General features: G+C 37.7%; 1 protein-coding gene across 1 annotated transcript in view; it reads left to right on the top strand.

Annotated features, from left to right (window-relative positions):
• Window positions 1–13,893, top strand: part of LOC113232088 (E3 ubiquitin-protein ligase MIB1) — a 154,203-nt gene that overhangs the window by 137,474 nt on the left and 2,836 nt on the right. The window contains exon 12 of the mRNA XM_026466719.1: window positions 13,305–13,563. Within this exon, the coding sequence (XP_026322504.1) occupies window positions 13,305–13,563 (259 nt within the window). The remainder of the gene's footprint in view (window positions 1–13,304; window positions 13,564–13,893) is intronic.

The following is a 13,893-nucleotide window of genomic DNA, read 5'->3' as shown; positions in this document are numbered from 1 at the left end:
GTTTATTTGAAAAAACAAATACACGAGATTTCCTGATCTGAAAATATAGTTTCATTTCCTATGTGTAACAATCGCAAAAACCTAAGAACTCGATATATCCACATTTAACCTTGGAAATTAAAATGATAGTTCATAATGATATTGACACTTGAGGCAAGGTACTGAATAAAAGAATCACTCGTTTTGTATAACGTCGGATTTCGTTACAAATTATCCAAATCCTGTTAAACTCTACATTCAAATCTAAAACTGCCTCCGAACGGTTACTATGCACGCAGAGGTCCCGGATTCGATTCCCGAGCGGGGAGATATATTTGTATGGCCTACATTTATATATCTCGTGAGTTTGGGTGTAATTAGTGGTTATCTATGTGTGTGTGCATGGTACCCGCGATACAGGGCTTCCCTGGTCCGGGGCTGTAAGTGAGTGCGTTATTGTTATTGTTATTCCTTGAAAAAGAAGATTTACCTATCAGGAGTACTGAAGGGTAGTGTGTAGAAGATAAGCCGATGTAGAAGACGCTGAGCAAATGCTAGAATACAAAACATTTAACATTAACTACCTGCAACTAATATGCAAAATACGGACGAAAATTATATTCCCCCATTTGTCGTTAAGTTCTTTTAAAACATGAAAAATCTATTTCGTATAGGAAATGAAACTATTTTTCTGGATTTAAATCGCGTAATTGAAAAAACAATGTACGCGATTTAAATCCGGAAAAATAGTTTCATTTCCTATTTGTAACAATCGCGAAAACCTAAGAACTCGATATTCTATTTCGTAATTATTGTACCCACCTAAATTATTTCAACTCTATAATCATTCAGAGAAAATGTTTGGCTCAATACAGCCCTTTTTAAAAGCAAATTCATAATTAAATAGATTAAAGAACGTTGAGTAACGAAATAAAACTCAATGAATATAACATGTCTAATTAATAATAGCGTGGGGATAGGAACGTCGACATGGCTACGGCGAACCGTCAAGAGAAATTCAGTGGCCTCTGGAGCCGTGCCAAAGATTCGTCTGCTGGTTATTTTCGCGCGTCATCTACGAATAACAAGCCATCGTCTCTACTTATATCTACAATAGTAGCTCTCGCGATACGATAGCTAGCTCAATAAGAAATTATTCCCGTGATGTCACATCGAACCGCTTTCTTTCTTAAACACCACCGTGCATTTAAAGACACCATTCATCCATTCATTCGAAAATAAAAAAATACTAAACCGAATTGCACGCAAGCAACTCTATTAAAATAGCTTTTGTCTAGTATTCATTATACCCCTGTCTAGTTTTATATTCTTTTGTTGGCAGCAGTTGTTGCATGAATGCATGAATAAATTGTTTTTCATAGTGATTTTTGAGAGTCGAACCAACGGAGCAAACTGGTAGGTCAAGATCCCTTTCTCATAGAAAACGGCTTTGTGCGATAGTAAAAGGCGTGTACTATTAAAGGGCGCCGGTCGGGTCTGGATTTCTGGCAATGGGCACATCAACACTGTACGAATATGAGTGCAGGGGGCCTTGAGTCGCAGCCGGTGCCATTGCTCGACTCGTAACTTATCCCGGATTAAGTTAATTATCACTTTTTGTCACGCAAAAATACCTGTATTAGTTCACACACCACCTTTTTACTACACTACTTCTAGGCCAGCGGGTAATGAAAAACGTTTTTGTTTGAATCTTACAGTATTTAACCGCCTATAAAGTAGCGCTATGTATTGCAAACTCAAGTAAATATTCCACGATGAAATACTCAGTCAATTAAAAAACATATTTAAATATTTACTCATCTAAACCGCTCTCTCAGCACAAATATAGATACGATGCGTTGTTAGAGACAATATTAAGTAGAAATCGAGTTGAGCGATATTGTATTTCATTCTCTGAGCCACATATTGTTTGTAACCGTAATTTAATTCGCAATTTTAATCCATTACGTCCTGCATACATATATTAAATGCAATATCGAATAGTGACAATATTTGTTGTTTGACCATGCGTACAAAGTGGCAGCGATAAATACTCAAGCAGTTAAAGATATGAACTGCATAACGTTACATGGCGGTGGCGGCGGTCCCTGCACTCAGCTGCATGTGTGTGTGATCCTGATCATAATGCGTGCGCACTGTCATTGCCCGCGCTGCCCCTCCTCTCAAAACAATCAAATGGACCTTGCTAATGCTGCCGAGTCTTTTATTTTAACAGCCACCCAAATTAACACTATTCCCTTTAAATAATATATGTATTTTGAAACGGTAACACCCTATCGTGTGCCCAGATGTCTCTGCGAATAGTCGCACTTACCGTATATTTTCCATAGATTAAACAAGTCCTACCCTCGGAGTTATCATAATATACTTTCCTTCGCTTGTTTCAGCAGAAAAAAAAAACATTTTTTTATGCCAACGAAAAAGCTCTTTACTTGACACGTCTAAATTTTTGAAACATGAAATATCATGTAGTAAACTTTCCCAACAATGTTCTTACCAAGAGAACCGCATAAATAAACCGACATATGTGTACATTCAAATAAAACACAAAGAGAAATAAAGTGTTAAATGATGTCAAATGATAAACATTATTAGTTTGAATATTAGAAAAATGCACAAAAATTACGGTTTTCACACAGACAATATTATTTTTACATACATATTACATATATTCATGTTCACTTCATGTTGTATCTATGAAACCCACCTTGACATTTGGTAACTATTGCTTATACAAACTATGAATTGATGAACTATGATAAAAGTTAAGCTTCAGTGGACGTCTATTTCAAATACTAGTAGCAAACCTATAACTAATAAAACAAAATAATAATAACCTCTTTCCATTGCATAACTAACAAAATAACATTTATTTCCAGAGTTATTGAGGTTTGTTGGTAATTATGAAATCCGAGACAAAAGGGCTCGTAAACATGAGACAATAAAAGGCCATAACAGTGTGCCCTTCCTAATATTACTAAAGACATTGTCCTCGGTCACGTCACGGGCACCGGCGGCCATTCAGCCGCGACCGCTTCGCATAATGAGATGCAGTGTTCCTCCAGATGTTGCGCAGGCGCGGCCCAAACACACCCGCTTTTTGTTTCTTTCCCCTTTTTTGCCGCCCGACTCATAGGCCAACGCTCGTGATATGTCGTTTTACAGTATAAAATAAAAACTATTACGTATTCCGAAACGTCCACTTTTCGTTACTAATTCACTCGTCATTACTCGTTGATATCAAAAATTTAATTACAAGTAATTCCAAGATAATCCTTGCGAATTATGACTATGAGTTTTATTATATATAAATAAAAACTGCTAATCACTATTTTACATTGGTTTTGAACATAGCTGCTCACTTTACAATGCAAAATAGTTTCATCGTATCCAACCCTAATAATTAAGCCTTTCAAACATTACTTCAAAAGAATTTTAATTAAATTCGCAATTAACTGTTCGAAGATAAAAGCAGTAAGAGGTTTTGTAAGTTCTGTTTTATAGAAGCACATCAAATATTCACTCTCTTTTGCCTATTACAATTATTTTATAATGTTTGTTTAAAGATGTATTCAAACATATTATACGTACTACTGTTTAATAGAATATCTGTCTGTGTCTATGACGTACAGAATTTCGGATACACGAGATTGAAACGGTTTAGGAAAATTAAGAATTTATTTAGAATATAAAAATAAATTACAACTGTATCGTTATTAATTAAGAACTTAAAATTTATCTAAATTTGTGTACTTAAATGGGAGTTTGGTGGGGGCACTGAGTGAAAAAGGAAATCAAATGTTGTTACAAAAAGAAGGCCAATTAAGTTGAAAGTTTGATAATTGTTTTAAAAACGTTAAAACCCTGTTTCCTTGTGTCCGCCCATCTACCTCCCTCTTACGTCTAAATATAATTTAAAGTACGAGAGGAGTTCGAGCTCCGGTCGACGTTTATTTACGTAGCCTTAGTCAGAACTGTTACCTACACCAGATGTTTTTTACGACAAATCACCACCGAATAAACAGTTGGTGATTTTACTTACTAACACCATATTTTATTACCCGTCAGAAAGTACGATCGCTATCATTTATCACATTCTCGAAAGGTATCAGAAAGTATTTGATTTCAGCCCGGCCTGTCTCACTTTTATTAAGAGGGTTCGCTTCGTTTTCCAAGAATTACTCTGAAGCATGTAACGTACCCTACATTAATCATACTTTCAGACAAAATAAAACTTTCCAGCTTTCAAAGTTATAAGTAACTAGTATACCTTATAATAACATCTGAGATGAACAAGCATTATACCAACCGATGACACAAATTTTTAAATAATGTAACATGACACACTCAAACTATAACTGGCACGTATAGCAATTTACAAAGTTTGTGTCACACATGGGGCAACGACGGTGATGTGATTTCCGCACCCGTGGACACGCCCGCGCAGCTCCATACTTCTTTACATTCCATACGATTATATGCACTATGGGAAGTAAGGAAGCACGGAACTCGCGCAAAGCTTTGTCTCTTCTCTCTTCTCTGTCTTGAATAAACCAGCGCAGTCCTCAGTGGTGAAGGTAGGCACTACACAGGTGATCATCCACAGAGTGAGGCCATCTCTTGGGTGATGGCGTTGCGAGGTTAGGACGATAGCCCCCGAAGAACCGCCGAAGGTGAGGGCGACGAGCGACGCGGCGTGGTGGCAGCTCGCGGAGCACTGGCAGCGCGGTCGGTGCGCACGCGCAGACCAGCTCTAAAAATGGATTCAACCGCCGGAGTTCGCTTTCGACTCACGAGTACCATCCATTCCAAATTTGTATTTTCCCGAAATAGCCCCGACGGCGGGCGTCCACCGGATCGGTTTCCCAAACGTGCACCGACCTGCAGCGTTTGCCGCAATCCGTCGAAAGCCGGGATGCAGGGCAGACAGAGCCTCAGCATGGACTCTGCGAAGGCTCTTATGTAAGGAACACCGAGAACCGCGCCGCGTGACGACCGCTTCGAATATAAACGTGCGGTGTGAGTAGGACGCCGGTCGAGTTGACGACGACCGACGAGCGCGGGCGCCACATGTGCGCGCTCCCGTCAGCGTTCCAAAGCCCGCGCTGGAGGGGAGGCTATTATTAGTAGTACACCATCCACCACTGTCACCTCCCGCGGGGTAGTCGGGCTATACATAGTTCCGATCACAAGATCTGGCAATCCTCAGCGTTCAGTGACCTGCCCTGAAACAACACTAAAATTGAAAACTGCATTAGGATGATTGATAAATTATCAGTACAAAAATTATAATATTCTAAATTATCGAGTCCTTAGGTTTTCGCGACTGTTACACATAGGAAATGAAAATGAAAATTCTTTTAAATTATTCTTTCGTATCGTGCGCAAACTAATCGACCGAGAAATTTGTGCAAGTTTAGGTAGAGTGAAACTACGATGTTATCAGAGCATATTGCAGGTAGTACGTGTAAATACACAAAATAAACGCGGCGAAATAGTTGTATAGTGGCGCACCGAGGAGAGCCCCGAGCTTGCCCGTCTCTACGTTCACTCAGTCAATAAAAGAATTTTGGCAAACTTTCGTAGACAAACAAGTGGGACGACAGCCAACTCATCTTTTGTCTGCCTGAAAGCAACATGGTTTTGTTAGCCTTTTGATACCACAATGTTTCGAAATTGTAAACAGGAAATTCACAACCTAAAATTGTATCACATAGTTTCAAGTTATCAGAATATTATTTATTGTACGAATAGTTATTATTATTTCTAAACTTTACGATTTGACGATACACTTATTTTATTTCGTTTCAGAAATTAACAGTAGAAATATATCGCACATGAAACCAAATTGTGGAGTTGAGAAAGGACGATTTGATAATTAAAAAAACAACTGCTAAACGAAACCAATAAATATATATTCTTGTTTATAAATGGATAACTAAATATTGTAATCGTAATTCGCAATAAGATCAATTCTGTTTACGTGTGCGATATTATTATTGACTAACCTAAATAGCACATTATAAATAAAATAGAAGTTCATTTAGGCATTCAAAAATAATGTATTGCACTATATTTCTTTTTAATTTTAAATTAGATTGTAGTACCTAAACACCTCAAGGGACCAGATGTATTACATCGCGTTTATGCCGCGAAGAAGACCTAAATTAATTCACGTTAATTCAATGTCTAGTAATTTTATTGCCACCTTATCTCGTAAAACTAATGTCGTTTTACGAGATTAGCCATAAGATGCTCGACTAAGCAAAGAAATGCGGCGATGCTGCCCGCAGAGCAACTGAACGTCCAAAGAGCGTCCGTTGAATATTAATGCGACATTGTTATTGGCCACTAGTGCCCGCTGCTGCCCCAATCGCACATTTCCATAACTTACTATTCTGGATCCGCGGGGAATCAGCTCACTGTTGTTGGAATATGATCACTCGCTTCATTCTATATCTGACCTGTACATTTTGTGTCCTCCAAACCAGATGTACATAATTCATAACTTGGAATGTGTAAGCAGACAGCTTAGGCGTTCTGGAATTGTCCGTCTCGGTCGAAGCGACTTGGTAATGTGGTGGATGGTACTACGATGAATCACTACTTCAGCAGCGATCGTTCGGCGCCACGCAGAGCCATGATAAACTGCAAACGAGGTCACAGCCTACTGTAACGTAAATCTGAACTACATTGAAAATGATGTCGTCTTGACAATGTTACATACAACAACGTTATTGTTACAAACTCGTCCTTATACTTTTAGAGATAGATACCTAGAGTCGAGACTTAAAGTTGTATGTATATTTTTTTAGAAGAATACTCTTTAGTCATCTTCGTTGGTAAAATTACTACTATAAATAAACAGAAATAAAAACTGAAATAAGTACTACTGTAGTTTATGTAGAAAATTATCTAAATTGGATCTTGATTCCGGATCGGCCTTCTACTTCTTAACTAAATTATTTTTATAGCCGTTTGTAATTCTTAAGCTAACGCCGTTTTATCCAAACGAAAATCTACCTTATTTTCATTGTACTAATATGACACAGAATCTAATTCTATGCAACAAAATAAATAATAACTAAACACGAGTAACGTGTAATCTGACGGATAATCTAAAATTAAGTATAGTACTATATTAAGTCAGCGTTGAAGACTCCAGGAACGACCGGATATATAACGTGCGATGCCTGACACAGACTAAAAAAAATCAAAGCATCACACCAGTTAGGCACGATAATGTGACGCTGTTCATGTCTGTTATACAGCGACGAGTGTTGATAGGTAGGTCAACTCCTAAGAGAATGGAAAAAAAAAAGAATAGTCTTAGGTCAACTCGCTACACATCCGCGGCGCTATATCTTTGGCGTCGTCAGTATCCCATGTCACGCCAAACGTTTATAAAAATCTATCAAAATCTCTTTTGGCGCATAGGCAAACCCAATAAGAGCGTTTTATTCGGTTTTGGGGCCGCAATACATATAGTAACATTCGTGTACACATACATTTTTACATCCGTACATAAACTTTGATCTTCGCTTTTGTGGAGTGAAAAGTAGGATTACGCAATGAAGTTTTATATAACAGGTATTCCAACAAATCATTATTCAGAACAGAAGTATTTCACTCTCGGGTCGTAAATCATTTTTATGGACAAAATGTAAATCATAAATTCCGCGGCAAGGATACCAAATCATCGCCGTTGGGTGCTTATTGTCTATTAACAAGACCTCAATTCCATGTCGTGAATAACACGCGCCAAAATTTTACACACCTATACACAGTGCCTGCATGACACATACGAAAATGTAATCAAACAGTCAATTGTTATATATTCTTTATTGCACCAAATAAATATAACAAATATTAATTGCACAGAAGGTGAGCAAAGCAGAAGGTGGACTTTCATCTAAAAGCGATCTCTTCCAGCCAACCCGAGACAATAAGAGCAATGGTCATAAGGGGCAACAGCAAATAAGAGAGAAATATAAACTACCAGATAAATAAAAATTAAAAAATTACCGTTACTTACATAAATATTCTAATGAAATCATTTGTTGCATTATTGTATTTATTTTTACCGTTTAAATGTTTGTCAACAAGAACTATTTCGATCTATATCACTATCACCTGAGTAAGTACTAACATAAACAATTTATTTATAAAGAAACATAGGGCTGATATATTTTTTATCATATCTAATGACGAGAAGTCATGCTCCTCAGAGCTTTAAATCGCAGATCTACGGGGCGCTGCTACTGCGCCCGTCACTCTGAGACATAAGTTGACAAGTCCCATGTGCCTGTAATTTCACCAGCACCCTTACCCTGCAAAATCGAAACGCATGAATGCTGACATTACTGCTTGGCGGCAGAAGTAGGTAAGGTAGCAGTGCTATTCTGGACGAACTCTATCACAAGGTTCTATCGCTTGTATAATAGATATATATATCAACAGCGTAAATACAAGAAGCAGAGCTACATTAAATTGATGCGTTCCCCCTTTGTACGGCTGTACTACGTTAAGCTGGGTAGCTGTTAATTATTGAGATCTCCTAGTCGATTATTATGATTATCGCTAATCACAGGTTTCTCCAAATTCAGAACGGTTTCGCGTTGCGTGGTGACGGTTTACCGAAACATAACTAATAATAATAATAATAATACCCACGAAAGTCTTAAAATCTATGTAGACTATCTAATATATATCTGTGCAAAATATTTTATAATTTCAATGAATATTCACGTCAAATCGAGTTAAAATTTCATTGTTTATACATTTCATGGTCGCCAGACTGTATTAAAACCTTTAACCGCTTGCTCTACGCGTCTTTTTTAACAACTTGTTCAATGTACGGATTTTTGTTTAAATACTGCATTCAAAATGTAATCGACTTAGTCTCAATTCCTTATAGTAAAATTAGAGCAGGTTCTGGAGTAAGTTTGTATGCAAAAATGTGCAGACAACTTTCTACAAGTGGATGTTTTTTTTTATAACAAGTGACAGGAACAGTGCAAAATATAAGTAGGAAAAAGCCTTTAGTAGCAGTAGAGCTCCTTGTGAAAGAGTTCGTCCAGGGAAGTACTGCCACCATACCTATTTCTGCCACCAAGCGGTAATGTCAGCATACAGTGTTCCGGTTTTGAAGGGTAAGGGTGCTGGTGAAATTACCGGCACATGGGACTTGTCAACTTATATCTCAAGGTGATGGGCGCAGTGGCAGTGTCCCTCAGATCTTTGCGATTTAAGGCTCTGAGTGGCACTGCACCTGTTATGGACAGGCGTGTAGCTTACCATCAGGCGCACGACTTGTTCGTTCCGTCACTGGATATTATAAAAAAACTTGATGATATATAAAAATTATCATCAATTGAAGCTAAAATTAGTTTCCAAAAATCGGATTATTTTTTAATGATATGTTTAGTTTTATTTCAATTGCGAAAATAGTTTTTCTAAAGCTACTAACTACTGAAACTAATAAAGTTATCCCACGCCTTACGCTCATTGTCTAATGAATATTCATTAATATTGAAGTTCATAGAATTATTCGCGAATGTGCTACGGTTGAATAGCGCCAAACTATTATTCACAAGGAAAATAATCATATGGTAGTGAAATTGTTCAACATGTTTGTAGAGCAAGTATGTGAATTAATGAGTTAAACTTAACAATTAATTTACCAATCTTCTGTCTGATTTTTGTTTACTTCACAATTTTGTACATACTCTATTAAAATTAATTAAAAATATTATATTTATAAATGTATTAAAATATTGATTTAGTGGTCCATTATCATAATCAAAAAATTTTTTATTTTTATTTTAGATAATGGACCATATTAATAAAAAAAACCTTTTTTACAATAATTGGCATAAACGTGCTTGATCCCTAGACACTTTTTATGTGTACACATATATTTGAATCAAGCAATAGTTGTTAGGTTCTAGTAAGGGTGTGCTCAGCCTTTAAAAGGATATAAAATAGGATTTTCTATAGAGGTATATTAAATAAATAAATTATTGTGTAAGTGGCTACAAGAAGCAAACAAACACTTGTGCGTAATTTGAAGTAAGTAATAATAGTTTAAGGGTTCTACGAATACTTAGATAGAAATACAATGTGTACTTTTTTCAGAATTCGGCAAAATGTATATAATATACTTAACTGCCTCCGTGGCCGAACGGTTACCATACCGGACTGCCACGCAGAGGTCCCCGGGTTCGATTCCCGGGCCGGGAGAAATATTTGTATGGCCTACATTTATTTCTCTCGTGAGTTTGGGTGTAATTTGTGGTTGTCTATGTGTGTGTCCATGGCACCCGCGACACAGGGTTTCCCTAGTGCGGGGCTATGTTGAGTGTGTGCGTTATTATTATTATTATTATTATTATTAAAAATATATAGAAATACATTTTCTATGGTGAAAATACTGCATTTCGTTTTGAGGCAAGGTTTGTTAATATACTATTAAATCCACGACTTAAAAATAAGGTAAAGAATTACTGATTTACTCACAATTAACTTCCTTAATAGAGCTCCTTGTGAAAGAGTTCTTCCAGGGAAGTACTGCCACCTAACCTATTTCTGCCACCAAACAGTAATGTGAGCATTACTCTGTGCTGGTGAAATTACAGGCAGATGGGACTTGTCAACTTATATCTCAGGGTGACGGGCGCAGTGGCAGTGCCCCTCAGATAGAAGCGATTTAAAGCTCTTGAGTGGCACTGAACTGTTGTGGCCAGGCGTGGCACCATGCGCTCGACTTTTTCGTCCCGTCACGTGGTTGGTAAATTTGATTTTAAAGTTTCAAACTCTACTTTGAAATATTTTTTTCTGACTATAAATAGTTAATGACTTACAAATAGTTAATCGTTCTTAAAGTTGATGGAATAAAGACCACAATTAATTAAAAGCAGGAGTTCTCTTATTGCTGTCTTCTACGCCATGGTCAGTTCTAAGGATGATAGCCTAGGTTATGTCCGTCGTAGCTATTTTCCATATTGTAATGGCGCCCAGCCTAACGTGCAAGCACGATCTCGCCGCGTGTCAATCAACTCGCACAACTTTGCGTTGCACAGGGAAAAATAACCCCACATTTACATATTTTTATTATCATACTACCCCTATACTTCATTGTAGTTTACTTTGTAACAAATTGGCGCATTTTTTATATGGACACATTGTACATTTTAATTGTTGTGACCGCCAATACAATATAACAGTTTCATTTCTTAAATATAAATACAACATCGTTCACATTAAGTCATTGAACAATGTAGGTGATTGTAAGAATCTTGAAAATTGAACCCATATATTAATAAGCAAGGGCTTTAGATTATACGTAGGAAGTAGAGTCCTCCGCAAAATATTTACAGCTCTATTTAGTGCATAATGATTTAAAACAAACTGGAAGTCTCCATAGCCGCAAACATTTACACTATAATTGCTCCATAAATGATAGTTTCCGATGATGGCATAGCTACATAGACCAGTGCTGATGTGTGAACTCACCATAACTTAAATGCTACTTAATGAAACTCATTCTCGTGTAGTTGCAATTATTGACCTTCACTGTTTCCTGATTACTGACTATTGAGTTTTCACTTTGATTCCAACTGTTACTTTATCGAGGATTATGCGCGGATGCGACTGCGCGCGAGACGGCTAGTCGCAGTGCCGTGTCGCGCGCGCCGGCGTCAACTGTTGGGGTTACGTAGGCCGCGCGGGAGCGTGTGCCGCCGCCGCCGCCGCCCGCGCCGGCGACGTTTGACCTTATTTAATTAGTTCGTTCGTTTTACTCTTTAAACGTAACGTTACTTATTAAAATGTGTAACCGCCTAATTTACTGTCGCCAGCAACACTATTAAAATGGTTTATACAACATTACCTTCTACAAGTGTACCTAATGCATACGTCAATGGCATGTTTTGTCCTAAATCTATAACATACTAAAAGATCGCAATCTATTTAAATCAGTACAGGCAATTGTGACTCAACACAATGCTATTACGACTGAGAATTAATAGGTAAACGTAAAAGTAGGCACCTACCTAAATATAAACGGATGTATCCTATCGTATGTTGTAAACCTTGGTAGGTGATGCAAACCGCGATGTCTTGTGTTATTTCTGTTTTTGAGTTCATCCACCCCGTGTTTCGCCACGTATTTCACTCGATCCGAAGCGCGGATTAACATTGACGAGATAAAAGCTTCACCTCCTTCCTACGTAGATTATACTCTAGCATTCACGCCCCACAATATCCACTCGTGCCTACAAAATAATAGCAACACGCCAAAGGGATTGGGGAATTATTTCATTCGGTTTTGAAACAAAATCTAGACAAAGAACGTGTAGGTCTGCGTGTATTTAAATAAAAATAAAGTTTTTATTATTACTACCCTTTTACAACATAGAATGTATTATTTTTTATTGTCATTAGTCATTTACGAAGCAACATGACGAACTTTGCAGGAGACCAGTTTTTACGTTGTTGACTTGGCGGTGGCGTTGCAGAGAACACATTGGCACCTTGACTACGTGGGGGCGCTCAGACTAAAATATCCCTTACAAAGTTTCGATTTAAATATCATAAAGTTTCTCAACGCCACAGAGATTCGCTACGTAGCGAGCATCAGTATATTACCTAGATCAAAAGCTTTCACCGAACATCAACTCTGTAACTTTGCTCGGCATTAAAGTCGGGTTAAGATGAGAACTAATTGAACGGGGTCCCAACAACCCACAAAGCTATTTTAAACTAAAGTTCGTTAGGGTAGATCCATAGTCATATGCCATTTATAATATAAACGACGTGTAGATTTTGTTCACGACGATAATTTCAAACTTATATGTGTATCTTTTTTTTTTAAACCGACCTCAATTGTTCGTGGAATTACATTTATTGCCAAGTTTTGCTGAAATCGAAAATCGATTACCAGAAAGCGCGCGAAACCGGATTCATCCCCTACTTTGCCACCCTTAGAGGTGGAATATTTTTTTAAATTTAAATGGGACCACTACTGAGGTACACTCTTTCCTACAAGAATCATCAAAATCTGTTCACAAATGCCGGAACTAACGCTTAACATTCATACAAAAAGCTCCTCCTTTTTGAAGCCGGTTAAAAACGTGAAAGGAATGTTTTTGTTTTTTTTTACTTTACTGTATTAGTTTGCTCTTAAATCTCCGTCACACGCAAAAGTTACCCAAAATGATCTTTTTTAAAAGACACATCCTGACATCTATTGCATATATGCGTGTATTAAATATTAATTGCCAAATATTGTTTTGCATTTTCAGTGCAATGAAGATAATGCTAGGCAAGCTGCCACGGCCGTGGATCGTCGACGACGCGAAGGATGATGGCTATACGGCGCTGCACCTGGCGGCGCTAAACAACCACGCCGAAGTGGCGGAGCTCCTAGTGCGCGGTGGCGCCAGGCCGGATCTGCAGAACGCTAATCTGCAGACCGCGCTGCACCTCGCCGTCGAACGCCAGCACACGCAGATCGTGCGACTGCTCGTAGCACACGGCGCCGATCTTAACATCTGTGATAAGGTTTGTTCTAAAGTTGTTACTTTTAATGCCGTCCGCTGACTAAAACTAAGGCTAAGTGACAACATATTTTTTAGAGATATTATAAAAAACCATAACCCAGTTTTAGAATGAAACTGAAACTGTTCAATGGTATTTCAGCTATGCATCGTGAGGGTAGATTCCGGTAAGTCGAACACGCTAATTAATTTTAACTGTTTTCAAAAGAGAATTATGTGCTTTATTTTTTCTGATTAAAACGGATATTTGACCATTTGTTACTTACTCGCGTGTTAGTTAGTGTACGGCAGTTTACTTGTGTTCAAGTCTAATTGCATTCATCAACACATAAGG

The sequence above is a fragment of the Hyposmocoma kahamanoa genome, unplaced genomic scaffold (genome assembly GCF_003589595.1).
Source record: "Hyposmocoma kahamanoa isolate Upper Pololo Valley unplaced genomic scaffold, ASM358959v1 102, whole genome shotgun sequence".
Classification (NCBI taxonomy): domain Eukaryota; kingdom Metazoa; phylum Arthropoda; class Insecta; order Lepidoptera; family Cosmopterigidae; genus Hyposmocoma; species Hyposmocoma kahamanoa.
This window is presented reverse-complemented; position numbering and strand designations above follow the sequence as displayed.